Genomic DNA, 17,122 nt, shown 5'->3' on the forward strand with positions numbered 1-17,122 from the left:
AATACTACCTATTGAGGTAGTATGTTTTATGGGTCACAGAGCTTTTCCTTGTTCTTATGTGAGGTAATTGGTTGACTACACAGTTGGGAAATAGATCTTAGAATGGTTAGGAGACATCTAGGAACATTGTACAGTATACTTGTAAAATGTAACGTATAAAAGTCAATGTCTTGTCTCTTATGCACCTTGAACTATATTCTTTGTATTCTCAATGTTTCTTGATGTTTGTACTTCTGTGTTGTAATGTGTTGTTAAGTATTGGTTGAGTTGTGTTCTGACCAAATCACACATTGCCCCATCTTAAATGGGGACCCCTCTTTGCTTTGTCATAGTGTGGGGTAATAAGTGTCAAAGTCTTCTTTTGATGGCCCAGCATGAACTGAATTAGAGCGATTCACCTTTAAAATTTGAAAAATCAAAAAATTTGTCTAAGGCATGAGGATGATCACTCCTATCATTTCTTTCAATGATCCTGCCATTGCTCGCAATCACCCTATCATTGCTTTGAACACCTTGTGTCATTGCTTGCAATCACCTTGTCATTGCTTGCAATCACCTTGTCATTGCTTGCAATCACCTTGTCATTGCTTGCAATCACCATGTCATTGCTTGCAATCACCCTGTCATTGCTCACAACACTCTGTCTTTGACTACAATGAGGTATGAAGGAAACCAATTTTTTATTATGTCTAGTTCGAATAAGATGAAAAAGGTGACAAACAATGGGGCTTCCAGAATACAATTTCCATATTACATTTAGAATCGATACCCTTAATGTTGTGAGGAGTGAAAAGTTTCAAAGTTCCAAGCTACGCCATTAATGAAGATTGTGAATTGGGATGCAAAGTTCTATGTTATCTCGCCAAGATTGGTCAGACCACATGTGCTGAATGGGGTGCGCTCTATGAGATGCATTTAAAATTTGCAATGCCAAGATAATCCAATCAATTGCGAGAGCATTACATTTAATGTGAAATTGCTATATAGGTGAAATGCAATTAAGGCAATAACAATGAAAACCAGGTGAATGCATTTAATGATTTTCGAAGCAAAGTTCGAAGTTCCTTATTAAATGACTTTGCATTTAATGTCACCAAGCAAGGGAGGTGCTTAATATATAATGGCAATAAAGGGCTTGATCAATACATCTTGATGGATTCAATAAAGCCAGGCGATTTTTATTTACAAATATTTAAGGACTGGCACCTTATATTCACCCCAATGAATTTGATGTGGGTGGCGACTCACAAAGATGGCGATTTTGCAAATATGGTGTTTTCATTTTACTAAGAGAACATTAAATGATTATGATCGAAACACTTTATTGTTTAATTTGCAATGCAGATCATTAAATGAAATTGTCAAATGCTGTGATGATGTATCCCACCCCCCCCCTCCCTCCAAAACAGCTATAAGCTCAAAATTGACCATTGCATTTGATCAATTTCAAATAGATATTGCCTTCATACGTGTGACTAAGCTCTCTGTCAGATTGCCATCAACTCATTTTGATCAGCAAATTGCTTATTAAGGACAGCGAATGCATCTTCACCTACAGCGACTTTACAGGCAACATCGTATCTATTGGTGAAGAGTGACTATTAAAAGATACAGCAGTGAGTTGCGATTCTGATTTTACACACAGCGATTTCATTTGAAGACTCTGAATTCATCTTCACACACAATGAATTTGCCCAGTGAGCTCCCTTTGATCAGCAGATTAGTCTATTTTGGGTGGCGAATTTGATTTTGTCATTGTATCACAGCAAATTCATAGCAGATTGTCTCTAGGTTAGCGATACTGTTTATACCCAGCTACAGCGATCCACATTCTGATTTGAAAGAAGAGCGACTTCAAGAGCTTACACGACTTTGACAGGCAGTGAATACCCCTAATTTGATCAGCGAACTTGCAGCCATTTTGATCACTGCAAAGAGGACGGTTTCATCCACCCAAAAGGACAATCAAATTAATATATCAGTGTGTTTTGGAAGGATCCCAGGTCTGAGATGGGTCTATTCAATCATTTGGAGAGGAAGTTAAATTATGTGTTATGCTGATCTAAGATTTTTTATTAACCTTGTATAATCTTCATTATAAGAGCTTTCTTATGCATTTTGGTCAACTTAGAGCTTTTGAAGGAATTATTATTAGCCTAAGATGATCATGTTAAATTAGGGGTTAGTTGTATAGCCTAGGGTTTTAAGCAATATTGCGAGTTCTTGATGAATTATCATTTTTTAGGTAGTTCTTGGCCTAAGAGGTTGATTCTTATTTGCCAGTAGATGCCATTTCATGAAACTAACTTAGCCAATTCTCACAAGTGCAAGATGGCTGGAGTAAGACAAACCCTCATCAAGGAAGATTCAAAGAACATCATCATGGAGTCCAAGATCATATCATATTGGGGCAATATAGGCGATCCCAATTCATGCCAAGTTTGATATGACGAAGTTCCAAAGTCCACTATATACGACCAAACCAACAGGATGCTCCAAAATGATGATGGATAGCAGCATCGTGAAGGCAGATGGCTTCCCTTTGACAGTACAATGCAATGAACTCATCATTGAATGTGCTAGACATTATGATCCCAATAGGAGAGTGATTATGGCACCAGATGGAAGAGAGATCGCTTACCTTTCCGAGGAAGCAATCAATGAGGCCTTTCATATACCTCAATTCAAGAACATAATATATAAGAGCAGTGATGGTGCAAAGATAGTCTATGATGATGATCCAGACAGGTGTCAAGGGATAATCAACAAGTATTGGTTATTGAAGAGGAGGCAAAGTATAACCAAACTCCCAAACAAGCTCCATAGGATCGATTTCAAGGAAGAATTCACTGACTTAGTCACACTTCTTAGCCGAGTCTTCGAGATCCCAAACACCTTTCACTTCGAGGTTTGGATGTTCTACTTCATGGAGATCGTGTCACTAGGAAAAGAGAGGATTAATTGGGCAAGAATCATCATTAACAACATTGATTTGCAACTCAGAAGGCTTGAGTGAACGAAGACTTTCTACATGGGCTCATACATCATATACTTACTTGTCTAGGCTTATCAGTATGTAGGACTAACATACAGAGGACCGATTGGTACCAAATCAGGACAGTTGAGAGCATAGTTGCACCACTCACAGAGTACTCGGCGAGTTTTGAAAACTCGCTGAGTTTTTTTGCCTGGCGATTAATTTTGACTTTTACTCGCAAGCAAAACTTGCCGAGATTTTGCAAAAAACTCAGCGAGTCCGAGTTAAAAACTCGGCCGCCTGTGTATATTAGGAAAAAACAGCATAGTTAAAGTTTATTTATCATTTTTGGTGTTCTAATTTGCTGGGGGGGGAAAAAAACTCTTCCAAACACTTGACTACTGATTTCCATCGATTTGAAGCGGATTTGAGGTGGATTTCAAGTGGATTTGAGGTGGTTTTTCAAGAAAAATAAGATTCCCATGTAGGTTTTCTGATTTTTTTTCTATGCTTTTTTAAAACATATTATTTATTTTTTGTTGCATCTAGATGAATAGAAAACCATTCCTAAGTAGTCAAATATCTTTTTGAGTCATTGGAACAAGATTTAACACTATTTTTGACAAGTTTTGTTGAATTTTTCACTATTTTTTTTAAGAATCTTTAGTTTTTCAAAAAAAATCAAACCCTACTAGTTTGTTTTTTTTTGTTTAACTTTGAATGATGTCTAAAATTGTAGAGAGACTATGTAGCTTCAGTAAGATAAATGATTGAATGAGAGACTTCATTCATCTCTCATTCAATCATCTATTCTATCGATAAGACTACAAGCTAATGGTAGACATCATGATTGATTGAACTTGTTATAATCATCTTTATATGCATTTCATGTTTCAAGTATTTCTAATCTATTATCGATCGAGATATGATCGTATTTCTTATGCAGAGATTTCAGTTATATTTCTTATGCTGTGAACGTGATCGGATCTGTATATCTATTATAGTTGTCATATGACAACACTAATTGTTATAATCATCTTTATATGCATTTCATGTTTCAAGTATTTCTAATCTATTATCGATCGAGATATGATCGTATTTCTTATGCAGAGATTTCAGTTATATTTCTTATGCTGTGAACGTGATCGGATCTATATATCTATTATAGTTGTCATATGACAACACTAATTAGTGTTGTCATATGATAACTATAATAGTTATCTTATAAACTTGCTTTTGCTCTTATACCAATCCTCTATGTGATTTACATAATCGAATTACACTTACCATGTTTGGTATCGATTATCATTAATAGCATTAAGAATAAACCAATTGGTTATCGGTTAAAATGATAATTAAATTGCATTGGAAATAAACCGATTGGTTATCGGTTATGATTATGATTGAAACAGCATTAGACATAAACCGATTGGGATCGTTTATTATTCTTTATGTATCGGCATTTATATAAACCGATAGTTATCGGTTTTTCTTAATGAAAAGGCACCTCTCTTGGATTGATCAAGACATGTCTTGATCGGACATGTCAAGAGACATATCCGGTCATGCCTATATATTTGCCATGAAGGATGCTGTAGTAAATATCGAAATCAATAAATGTTATCTACAGCATCTGCAATATAAGAAGGAACAGTCAATACAAACAATAAAAGATTAAATATATTCCTTAAGCATTGAAGTAATTCAATAAGAAAGTAAAAGAATATCTAAATTCTTACAACTTCAGATTTTGAACATAAATTTGAATTACATTTACAAAAATTATTTCAACTAATTTAGATAGTTTACTAAATTGTTTAACTAAAATATTAGCTTTCTCTTTTCACTTTGTACGTGTAGGTTAACAGTTAACCATTAATTAAGGCAAATTCTAATTGGCCACTAGAACTATGCCCATCTGGATATGTAGGCACCCATCCTAAAGGTGCTAGAGATAGGGCTTGGAGGTATGCCTATGAAGGACTGGATCCTGGGACAGTGATTTGCATAGAATGTGAAAAAATAATTCATGGAGCCATAAACCGCCTCAAATACCACCTTGTAGGCATAGACAAGCATGATGCTAGGGTATGCAAGGGGACCAACGATGAAATAAAAAGAGAAATGAATGTCGTACTTTGAATTGGGGAAGAGAAGAAATTGCAAAGGGAGAGGGAAAAATTAGCCATGAGATCAGCCAAAGCTGATTCTCAAGGTGTTTCAATTGACATTGAAGAAGAAGAAGCACTTCAGGGCATAGTGGGCTCTCGTCGTGGCCTATGTATCTGCAAACCCAACACCACCTCGGCCATCGCTTCTACTTCCTCTAGTAGAGTACCTAGTACTGCTGCATCACCATCAGGGACACAGTCCATAGGTAGTTATTTTGTGCCCAGGAACACACCTAGAGCACAACCATCATTAGAGGCCACTGGATGGAATAGGGAGGCACATGAGAAAACAGACATTGCATGTGTTGATTTTTGGTACTTCAACAACATCCCATTCAACGTGGCAAACAATCCTTATTGGCTGAATTTGGTGCCTCAAGTTTCAAGAATGGGTACAAGGCCCCTTCTTGCAAGGATTTGAGTGGGAGGTTAGTAAATAGTCCACTTGATTTCATTTTTAATTGTTTTTTAGATTTCTTGTTTATTAAATCAAAATTGTGTACTAAGACCTAATTTCACTTTGTTCTTGTAGGTTGCTCACAAATGTAGTCGATAGGGCAAAAGAAGTGGTGGAGGACCAAAGAAATGAATGGACAATGTGGTGTTCTTGAAATCGGTTGATGCCTCCAACAAGGTGAAAAATGCAAAAACATTGGCTGGAATGTTGGAGCACATTGTCATGGAGGTGGGAGTAGAGAATGTGGTGCAGATCATCACAAATAATGCAACAGCATATGTGGCAGCAGGTAGAATCCTTTTGAATTATCACCTTTAGCAATATTTTCATTTGTTGTGGCTTTGTTTTTCTTGGCTGTATCTTTCTTAAAAATAACTTCTTCTCTTGCAAGTAGAATCCTCCAAGAGAGGCACCCCACTCTTTTTTGGACACCTTGTGCAGCACATATCCTTGACCTTCTTTTGGAGGACATAGGAAAACTTGATTGGGTGACTGCAGTTGTGGAAGATGCAAGGACGGTCACGAAATATATTTACAATCACCCTTGGGTTCTACATTTGATGAGAAAGCACACCCAAGGTAGAGATTTGGTGAGAGCCGGTGTCACAAGGTTTGCAACGATTTTCTTGACGTTGCAAAGCATTCTTGCTGCATTGACTTCTTTGAAACAAATGTTTGTGAGTCAAGCATGGCTAGACTCACCTTATTCAAAGAAAGCTAAAGGAGAGAGTGTCGCATGCATAGTCTTCAACAACCATTTTGCACAAAGGGCTACGCTGCAGAGATTGCGAAGGTAACTTCAAAACTTGAATTTTTAATTATTCTTGATTCAAGTCTTTCATTACTAATTTGTAACTTCATTAATTAATCTTTTTGTAATTCGTATTTTTCAATTGTAGGTGTCAAAGCCCTTGGTTAGAGTTCTCCGCTTGGTAGATGTGGATAAAACCCCAATGGGGTATATTTATGAGGCCATGGATAGGGCCAAGGAGTCTATCAAAAATTACTACAAGGGGGAAAGACTCAAATTTGATCCCATTTGGGAAATTACTGATAAGAGGTGGAACAATCAGCTCCACCAACCCATTCATGCAGCAAGGTACTTCCTCAACCCTCGTTTTAAGTTCGGGGGTTCTTACTCATATCCTAATGGAGAGGTCATGGAGGGCCTCACTACAAGCATTCAGAGGATGATACCCGAGGTTGAGGTGAGAGACCTCATTGTGGGCGAACTCCAAAATTATGAGGAAGCAAGGGGTAAGCTATTCTTTTTAGACCTGACTAGGAGAGGAAGAACCACTCAATCCCCAGGTATAACATTTGCCATTTGGATTTTGGGGTAAAGTGATTGATAAATTGATAAATTATGTTTTCGCTTTTCTCTTTGCTTTAAATTGCAGATGCTTGGTGGCAAAGTTGGGGTGGAAATACCCCAAATCTCAAAAAAATTGCCCTCAAAATCTTATGTCAGCCTTGTAGTTCATCCAATTGTGAGCGCAATTGGAGCTTGTTTGAAGCCATCACATGAAGAGGAGCAAGTTAGCGCAAAAACGCATCAATGACCTTGTCTTTGTGCAATATAATCTTCGGTTGCGCATAAGGAAGGTAGAGGAAGCAATAGGTGGTCCAATTGACTTGGATGATATTGATCCTTACAGTGATTGGACATCACAGGAGCAGCCTCCATTGTTTTCCGAGGATGACATCACTAATTTGGAGAGGCAGGCTATGGAGGAGGGGGTTGGATTTGGTTTCATGCTGGATGACATTGAGGATGAGGATGAGGAGTCATTGCCAGTGCCAAAAGCAGGTAGAGACATAGCTTCATCCAGGATGAAGGACGAGCCACAGCTTGAGCCAGACATATTGAGCGAGGAGGCACAGTCACGCCCACAACAAACTTCTAGGACTAGACCCTCTAGTTCTACCTCTCCCCTAGTTTTTGCTAAAGTTGGGAAGAGGAAGATATAATTGTAATGATGTATTTACTTTTAGTTTTACAAAAACTATTTACTATTTTGCTTCCAGCCATCAGCATTCCTCATGAGAATGCGATTATGTACCCACTTTGCATTTAAATATATCTAGGCTCAGCTTGTTTCTTTTGTGTTCTCATTTATTGACTCATTGGATGCATCTTCTCATTGAATTTTGCAAAAAAAAATCCATTTTTAATTAAATTTAAGCAGGTTTTTAAGTTACCGAGTTTTTCCCGAGTTCTTTTTTCAGGCCTTGGCGAGTTTTTGCTAATGGCGAGTAGTTCAACTATGGTTGAGAGCATGTGATTGATATACTCAGTTGCATTACCTCAATCAAACACAGTACAGGAGGGCGAATGATGCATTCACTATTCATATCACAAGGACATTGCAGGGCGGCATTCATCACAGGCTATCTCCAGAAACACAAGCATTGATAGAAAAGTTTGGTGCATGGTTCATTCAGTTTCCCAAATTCGTCTAGATTCTTTGAATTTGCAAAAAGAGAAAAGGACAACGGCAACCAGATTCTAGAAGAAAGTTTGTTATGATCCTATGTGGCATCATTTTTCCTATTGGAGGATTTTTCCTTGTATTTTGTGCCAAATGGATGTCATATTCCCATTGGCTGTCATTTAATGCTTTGCAATAAGTTAGGTATTTTGTAATAACAAACCCTAATTAGGGTTTAGGTGGCAAAATTTGGGCCCTTGATTTCAGTTCAATCTTGGCCATCCATTGTAATTGGAGCTCTATATAAGCTCAGCTCATTTCGTTTGTATCTAACTAGATGAGAAATTAGATACTAGAAGCAGAAATTAGAGAGAAGATCAATCAAAAGACTTTGAAGAATTGTTGCTTGATGTTTCAGAAATTAATAAAATCATTAAAGTGTTGGTGACTTATTGAATTTTTGGAGCATTTGCTTGTTTTTTCATTCCCTTTTGTGAGAGCTTATAATTAAAAACAAAAAAAATTAGAATAGAATTTTCTTTTAAGTTTTAGATGAGTGGAAGATGCATGTGCATGATTGAAAGTGAAGCTCCATTATCCATACTACTAGCAGTTTGTTGATTGCAAACTTGCCTTGCGTGGTCAACTGGAATCATTCGGCTTAAGCTTAGCTTCAATTACTATTCATCATTGATATGCTTCGTTTTGAAGGTGTCTATGTCTGAGTTAGTGATTTGAAAACCATCAAGCAACCGCTTAGAAGATTGCACTAGCGTTGTGGAGATGTTCATAAGATGTCAAAACAAAGCTTAGTTGAGCTCAACTTGAGATTGTCCATTGTCTTGCATTCTTAGTTTAAAATAGCATTCCTACACCCTATTCCCTTTTTCACTTTTTTCATTCCAACAATCAGTAGAAGTAGAAAAGAGCGGTATTGCAACATCATTTGAAGAACGTCATAACCATTGAGATTGAACCAAGATAGTATGTAAGTCCCCTCGCAGGTACAGCAAATCACATCATACCATTGAAGCTATCCAACACGTTAAGACCTAAAATCGAGAACCTTGAAGTCATCTCAAGTGATCCTTTGCAAATCTTCAGCATTTGAGAGTCTTTATTCAAGAGAGGATAGAGTGTCTTTGGTATTTTATTCTGCGTTGCATAGTGCGTGAAAGCACCATCAACAAAATTGGCACTAGAAGGAGGGCCTGAAGTGAAAGCTTATGGTTTCAAATCATATGGTTTTTGATAGAAGAAGAGTTACATTTGGGCGAACAACAAGATATCATTTCACAATTCAATATCCTTGCATGGAGAAATCAGAAAAGTTCAGCCGAGTTTAGACAAGTAAGGACTGTCATTGACAAGGAAGAAAAATTGGGAAACCAACCTCCGATCATTGTTTTCCTAGAACAATAAAATCAAGGAAATCAATCTATCATGAACAGCAATGGGGCTACCTCATAGAGGTTTATCAGAAGTGCTACAACCAAATCTCGGATACGACAATCATCAAGAAGACATCATCACCGACTTGACCATCTTGCTTGGAATGAGATCCTTGCTGATCCAACTAAGTTACCAATTCGGATTCAGGAGCAGGTTCGAGGATGTGAACCCGGTTCGTGGGTTCGGGCAAAAAAAAATTTGCCTTTTGGGTTCGTGGGTTGGGTTCGTCCTTGCTGGTTCAACTAAGTTACCAATTCGGATTCAGGAGCGGGTTCGAGGATGCGAACCTGGTTCATGGGTTCAGGCAAAACATTTTTTCCTTTTGGGTTTGTCCATATATATATATAAGGAAATATACAAAATTACAAATTAATAGTAAGCTACTTCATCATTGTTCAATGCCAAATGCCAATTCAATTGATAATTCAAAATTTCAATAATATCATATTATGTCATATACTCATATGCCATATAATATATATCAATTATCAATGTATCATAGATTCATATATGTCCAGGTTCATGATTCAAATGAAAATCATTACAATTACAAAATCGACAATCAAATGAAGTTGTTTTGGGTTTCAAATGTATTTAGCAAGGGGCGGATTAGGGTTTTTTGCTTTAAAAAGGCAAAAAGAATTAATTTTTTAATGTTTAAAAGTTACTTTAAGTGACTTAACCCAGTCGGCGAACCTGGGTTCACCCAGGTTCGCGCCTGGGTTCGCCCATGTCCGGACAAGGTTCACCCCAGGGGCCTTGGGTTCCCTATGGGTTCATGTTCCTTGTGGGTTCATGAACTCAAATCCACAAGGAACCCAGTGCCCCTGGGGTGAACCCTGTCTGAACTAGTCACGAACCCAACGCAAACCAAGACCCACACAGACCCGGTCCGTGTTAGGGAACCCGGTAACTTAGTGGTTCAATGATGAAAGATAGTAAATTTGATTGATTCTAGTAGGCTTCATCTTACCATTCAAGGCTTGATCAATATATGTGGGTTTTGGAATACCTTCACTGCACAATTCAAGGTTATAGTGATATTCCAGGTGTTTTTAATCCACAATATGAAACTGGATATTTTTGTTATTATATTTATTTTCTCGTCAAATAATTCTGTTATATAAAATATAAATACTTTCTCAAGTTTCCTATCTATAGGAAATTTTCTCTAGACCTATGAAACAAAATCAAATCTTTCCTTTGCCAATTTTTTAATTATTCCCTCTCTTAAATTATATGCATATAAGTATAATGGATTATGGACTAGAAAAGGGGCTTAAATAAATTTGAATTGACAAAAGTTTATTTGAAAAGTTTATTAGAAGGTTATTAATATGTGAAAGGTTGTCGGATAACGTCTCAACCTACTTTTTTTGTGTTTTCTTTTTTCAATCCTCTTTGGAATAATATCCTAACTATCTAAGAACAATTTTCATAGAATAATATGATTGTGTAAATGCAATCGGCAAGCTTCTGGCAACAGCAAGAAACAAGTACATTATAGGTAATGGACTCAGTAAACATGTTAAAGAATTTAATAGTAACCCAGAGACTTGCACCCTAAGCCTTGGTGCTTGTCTCTCATATTGGAAACATGTCCCAATCTTAGAGACCCATATGGCGATGTTTTCAGACATTAGGAAACTTCAGACGAAGCTTCTTTGTGTCTCTATACATCTCCTAGCAGCACCCCTTGAAATTTGTGAAATTTCCTTTAGAGGTTTCTCATGTATATCATATAAACTACCCCAGGTTGTCATGTCCCTTCCTTTTTAGTTGGCCTCCAACGCATCCAAGACAAAGGTGTTTCTTAACACCACACACACATATGTGATTAAAAATAAGATATATTAATTTAAATTAATTTACAAAGTTTAAACTAGGCACCAAGAATGGGACTTATGGATCCAAAAACATGCAAGGTATAATAGCAAGTTCCATTTCTCATTTTTGGCATTGATCATCATTTTTTTCCTGTTTTGTAACTGGCATTTCCAACGACCAGGTGTTGACGACAAAACCCCTCAATTGCTGACTTGGGTACGATGCAAACCCACACCTCAACTTTGCAATCCAAACCTGGGGTTGCAACTGTCCTGATTTGAGATGTTTATCCCTTTTCAAGTGTAGCATACAAGTTTGGCAAGCGATTCTCAGAGGACTAGGCTGCTAGGGGATTGTTATCAATCTGCAGAGGTGGTGCCAATTTTGCACATCCACACAAGATGTGATTGCAGATCCATCTACTTCTAGACATCTGCAGGCCTAACCCTCATTACAAAGCAGACAGACATGGATAGGGGAAACCTCCTGAGCGGCAGCTTTGTGAACCACACCTACAGCACCAAATTCAAATCTAAAGCATACCTGCAGCGCCAAGACCCAGATCCAAAGCTTGAACACCCCTGCGCAAGGAAATTCAGGCATAGATTTCATCTTTGTGGCATCTGACATCATTAACAGCAAGATACTGATCATTTGAGGGTTAAAACACCTCAAATAGCAGATCAGGCATTAGCAGAGTGTGATCACAAGTGGCAGAAGGTTGGGTGCTGTTGATCATCTCATCCCCATTCATAGCACTTGTGAGCAAGGAAACCCCTTAAGTACAGCAATCAGACCAGGTCAACACAGGTCATATTCAAACATTTGTGATTTTCTTCATGATCAGCAAATTGTCATAAGTTTCATGCCCAGGTCCAGAATTTTGTTTTACCTAAGAATTGAATCAATTATTCTCTGCATTTGGTAACAGCTGAGCAATTTTATGTGTGAAATTCCAAATTGAATCAACTGTTAAATTCTTGAACAGACAGAAATTGTTGCTGAGTGATTGAATTGTGAAGATTCAGTTTGTAATCATCTGCTTGAGACTGGTTAGGGCAGAATACAAAACCGTAGGGATATCACACAGGTTTTCCCAAATTGCTTATTTGTGGTTGATAAAAGCTTAAAAAACTAAAGAAATATACAAAGACTTCTAGTTTTCTATTTTTGCATAAAAAATTACAAATATTTCTTTAGCAGAGAACTTTCTTATCAAATCCCAAAAAGGTAATGGTATTAAGTGTTAGTTTTAGGATCAGAAATGTAAGCAAGCAGAAATACAACAACACATAGAGCAATGAACACAGCATTTACCCTGGGAAAACCCTCCTACTCAAGGGAAAAAAAAACCCAGCAAATAATATTCTCTTAAATCAGAAGAATAATTGCAGAAGACTGCATACAAAATCAGGCCCTAGAATAGGCCGAGTCTTATACAATCAGATATGTCACTTCTCCTTGAAATGAATGATCACCCTTCCTCTACAAAAATCAGATTTGCCACTAGGAGGCAAACTGCTGCTGCTGCTAGAAGATGCGAATTGGAGTGAGTGAATTATCCAAATTGTGGAGACACCACCTCCTTTATATAGCAAGCTATGTGACCTCTCTTCTAGGGCTGACCTAGAATAAATAACATTTTGTTTTACAAAGAGAAAGGCCAACTTGCCATTGATTAATTTCTCTTCGGGAAATACCTAGCCGACTTGCCTTCTGATGAATATATTTAAGGAAAAATATCTCCCCAAGCTACAAAACACTAACACTCCCTCTTACCTATGGCGGTATTTTCAAATATCCTCGTCATGGAGTTTCTCAACATGACGCCCATAATGGTTACACCCATTAAAGAAAACCACATCTCAATCTCAGAGATGTACAAGAGTTCATCACGGAGTCTCTCAATGTGATGTCGTCATGGAGTCTCTCAACATGACGTCCACAATGGCTACTCCCATGTGTGGAAGGAAACACATGTACAAGTGTTCATCACGGAGTCTCAACATGATGTCGTCATGGAGTCTCTCAACATGACGTCCACCATGGCTACTCCCATGTGTGGAAAGAAACACAAGTACAAGTGTACATCATGGAGTCTCTCAACGTGATGTCGTTATGGAGTCTCTCAACATGACGTCTCATCTCAGTCTTAGAGATGAACAAGGGCTCGCACCTCATATTTCTCCCCCTCCGAGAAACATACACTACAAGGCCTTTCACCTCATATTTCTTCGTCTCAAAGAAATATACACTACAAGGGCTTTCACCTCATATTTCTCCATCTCAGAGAAATATACACTACAAAGAATCTTCATGAAGATGTGACTCCCTCTAAAGCTCCAAGTACTAGCATCAAACTAATGACCTCCTCTTCCAAGGTTGCCTCTATTGGTTTGTCAGACTCCCTCTGAATGTTAATTCCTCCTCTTCAAAGAAACTAATCGACTTTAGAATAAGAAACCTTCTGAATCGACTTTAGAGCTTGGCTCCTTTTGAGATGTCCCCATGGCAATTTCTGCAGTAGAAACAAGTTGTGTAGACCTTAATTTGCAATCTCAAGCAAAGTGACCATACTTGTCACACCTAAAACACTGAATGTGAGAGAGATCCTTCTTCTTCTTCGGTTCTGAGGCAGAATCTAATTCTCTGTCTCTATTCCTCTTTCTTTCTTTGCCTCTTTCTCTAGAAGTATATGTAGCAAGAACTTGATTTTCTACATCATGATAGTTTTGCCCAATTCCTCTTGCTGCCAATCTGGATTCTTCTTGAATACAATCAACTCGAAGACGATCAAACTTGGGCAGCTTAGATCTCCCACCGATGCTTTGGATAAAGGGCTCCCAAGATTGGGGAAGACCATTTAGTGCCAACATAACAAGATCTTTGTCTGCAATTATGTCCCCAATAGCGCTCAACTAATCTCTTAAATCAGTAATCTTCATAAAGAATGAGATGACTAAATCTTCCTTATCCATTTTTACATGGTGAAGTTGTTGTCTCAAAGCAAGGGCTCTGCTGGTATTGTTGATCTCATAAAATCCTTTTAGAGTATCAAACATTTATTTAGCTGACTTCAACTTGGAGATGATCGGTACTAGGTGATTCATGACAGAGTCTATCATGATCTTTCTAGCTGCCATTTTTCTTCCACTAGATTTTCTCAGTATCATCGGAAGGCTCGGGCATATCACTTTCCACGAAATCAAGAAGATCATTCTCCTCTAATGCAATGAGTACCCTGGGTTTCCAAGAGTTGAAGTTTGAGGCCCCATCAAGCCTATCTTCTACCTTGACACCGTTCACCATCTTCTTTTTCCACACAAATTCTCCTTCAAGGATCTGCCCTTAAGTCTGAAATAATTTGCAACCTTAGATCTGCAATACTTTGCCTTCGAGATCTGCCCTAGATGAAAAGTTTACTTGACTGCTTAAACAAATCTGATCAGATCTTTTCTTAGACCTGCTCTGATACCATGTTAGTTTTAGGAGAAAAAATGTAAGCAAGCATACAACAACACATAGAGCAATGAACACAGCAGATACCCTAGGAAAACCCTCCTACTCTAGGGAGAAAAAAAACCCAGCAAATAATATTCTCTTATAAATCAGAAGAATAATTGCAGAAGACTGCATACAAAATCAGGCCCTCGAATAGGCCGAGTCTTATACAATCAAATATGTCACTTCTCCTTGAAATGAATGATCATCACGCTTCTTCTACAAAAATTGGATTTGCCACTAGGAGGCAAACTGCTGCTGCTGCTAGAGGATGCGAATTGGACTGAGTGAATTATCCCAAATGTGGAGACACCACCTCCTTTATATAGCAAGCTATGTGACCTCTCGTCTAGGGCCGACCTAGAATAAATAATATTTTGTTTTACAAAGAGAAAGGCTGACTTGCCTTTGATTAATTTCTCTTAGGGAAATACCTAGCCGACTTGCCTTCTGATGAATACATTTAAGGAAAAATATCTCCCGAAGCTACAAAACACTAACATTAAGAAACAATAATAAGGCTTAAGATGTGTATATCATTGATTTTTAATCAATTGATTGAAAATGCGGTCCTCTCTGAGTACCCCCATACCATGTTTTTAAAATAGTGGCATTCACCTCCCAGTCTTTGTCTGCCATTTCTAGGTAATTGTGGTTTAGATTTTAATTACATATCATGATAATAATAATCATATATTAACAAAATTAATCTTTTCTTTCATTGACATCTATTTCGATGCTTTAAAATGTATTTTTTTATTTTTCTAAGCAGTTTAATATTTTAAGTTATTTAAACTGGCATATCCATTGCATGATTTTTTTTCTCAATTTAAACTATTATATAAAAATTCTTTGAATTTTTTCATCTCAAAGTATTTATGTGCAACTTTATGAAATTGGCATCCTAATACCCATCCTCATCTCTCAAGACTCAAACCAGTACCAGTTCTCATCTCCTAGTAACTATGAATTATTCAATATCACTAGGAAACAACTAGGCAAATTTAGAGTGGAAGGCTTACAGGGATGACCATAAACACAGATATACAAGAAAGTCCTGGCAGATTAATTTTAGACAAATACAGAAATTGAGAAATTGTAGGACGCAATGTAGCAAAAAAATTTCAGGACATCACTAGTGACTAGACTAGAAGGCAAGAAAAAATGCAAGCAAACAAATAACAAGTGCTGGTGAAAAACCTGGCAGCGATGGAACTGCATAAGCAGAAGAATCGCAAAATACATAGACTTGGGGGTAATTATTGTAGTTAACTGTTATATAAAATTTCATGTATTTGTTCATTCACATCAAATTTGCCATCAATATCCACAGTGTTATAGGTGCTAAAAAGGGCTCTCCACCATTAGAATGTAATTCGAAATCATCCACTGACAGATTTGACACTCTTTTAAAACAGAATCAACGAGACTTAACCAAATTCTATCACAGTGTCTACAATATACGAGCTGTGTGTCATTTACCATCACCTATTTTGTTTTGCTATTTCATCCAATACAATATGCAGAAGACAGGATAATTCAATGGAACTCTTTGAGTCATGAAAATACAGACTACAGCAGACACTTCAACCAAAATAATCAACTTCAAGTCCCTCATAGGCTTCCTATCCTGCATAATTAATCTACTTATTGGTTTGCATGGACCAAGCCACAAAGGAAAAGTCTAAAAATAGAAAGATAAGAATGAATATTAGTACTAATTATGAATGTTCAGGGCCAAAGATAAAAAGTATTAGTAAAATAACATTTCAAATCCTCTTTATTCTTATCTTTGTTAAAACACCCATATCTCACTTTTTAAAATTATTATTTATTAGATGAAAATATAAAAATGGATACTTACTTCTCTGTCAATTCTATAGCATCATGTGTGATTTCAATATCTTCAGCAGCCGATGTTTCACTTTCCACATTGTCGTTAGTTGGAATTTGAGAACATATCTCTGATAGAGAGCCATTTCCTGCTTTCTGTCAAATTAACAAGAAAAAAAAGGAACGGTAATTCAGGAATTGAAGTGCTTGAATAAGTTCCCTTTCTTAACTATTACCACATAGGTAACTAGATGATATTGATGATATAATAATATTAACAGAAGTTAACCAAAGCACTTTGCTTAAGCTATCATTTTCAACCTTCTTTTAGAAAAATACATAATATTTTCCTATGAACAGATAATAAAAGCATGTGATAATCTATTTAGTATTTACCATATGTTGAAAGAATAACATGAGACAGCCATCCCTGCATTCAATAAAAACTGCCTAAGAACAAGAAGACCAAAAA

At 37.1% G+C, this 17,122-nt stretch overlaps 1 protein-coding gene across 2 annotated transcripts in view; it reads right to left on the bottom strand.

Annotated features, from left to right (window-relative positions):
• Positions 1-17,122, bottom strand: part of LOC131064820 (probable protein phosphatase 2C 71) — a 76,144-nt gene that overhangs the window by 45,576 nt on the left and 13,446 nt on the right. For both annotated transcript variants that reach the window (XM_057999091.2, XM_057999089.1), the window contains one exon: positions 16,682-16,806. In XM_057999091.2, the coding sequence (XP_057855074.1) occupies positions 16,682-16,806 (125 nt within the window). The remainder of the gene's footprint in view (positions 1-16,681; positions 16,807-17,122) is intronic.

Source organism: Cryptomeria japonica, chromosome 10, assembly GCF_030272615.1.
Source record: "Cryptomeria japonica chromosome 10, Sugi_1.0, whole genome shotgun sequence".
NCBI classification, from domain to species: Eukaryota; Viridiplantae; Streptophyta; class Pinopsida; order Cupressales; family Cupressaceae; genus Cryptomeria; species Cryptomeria japonica.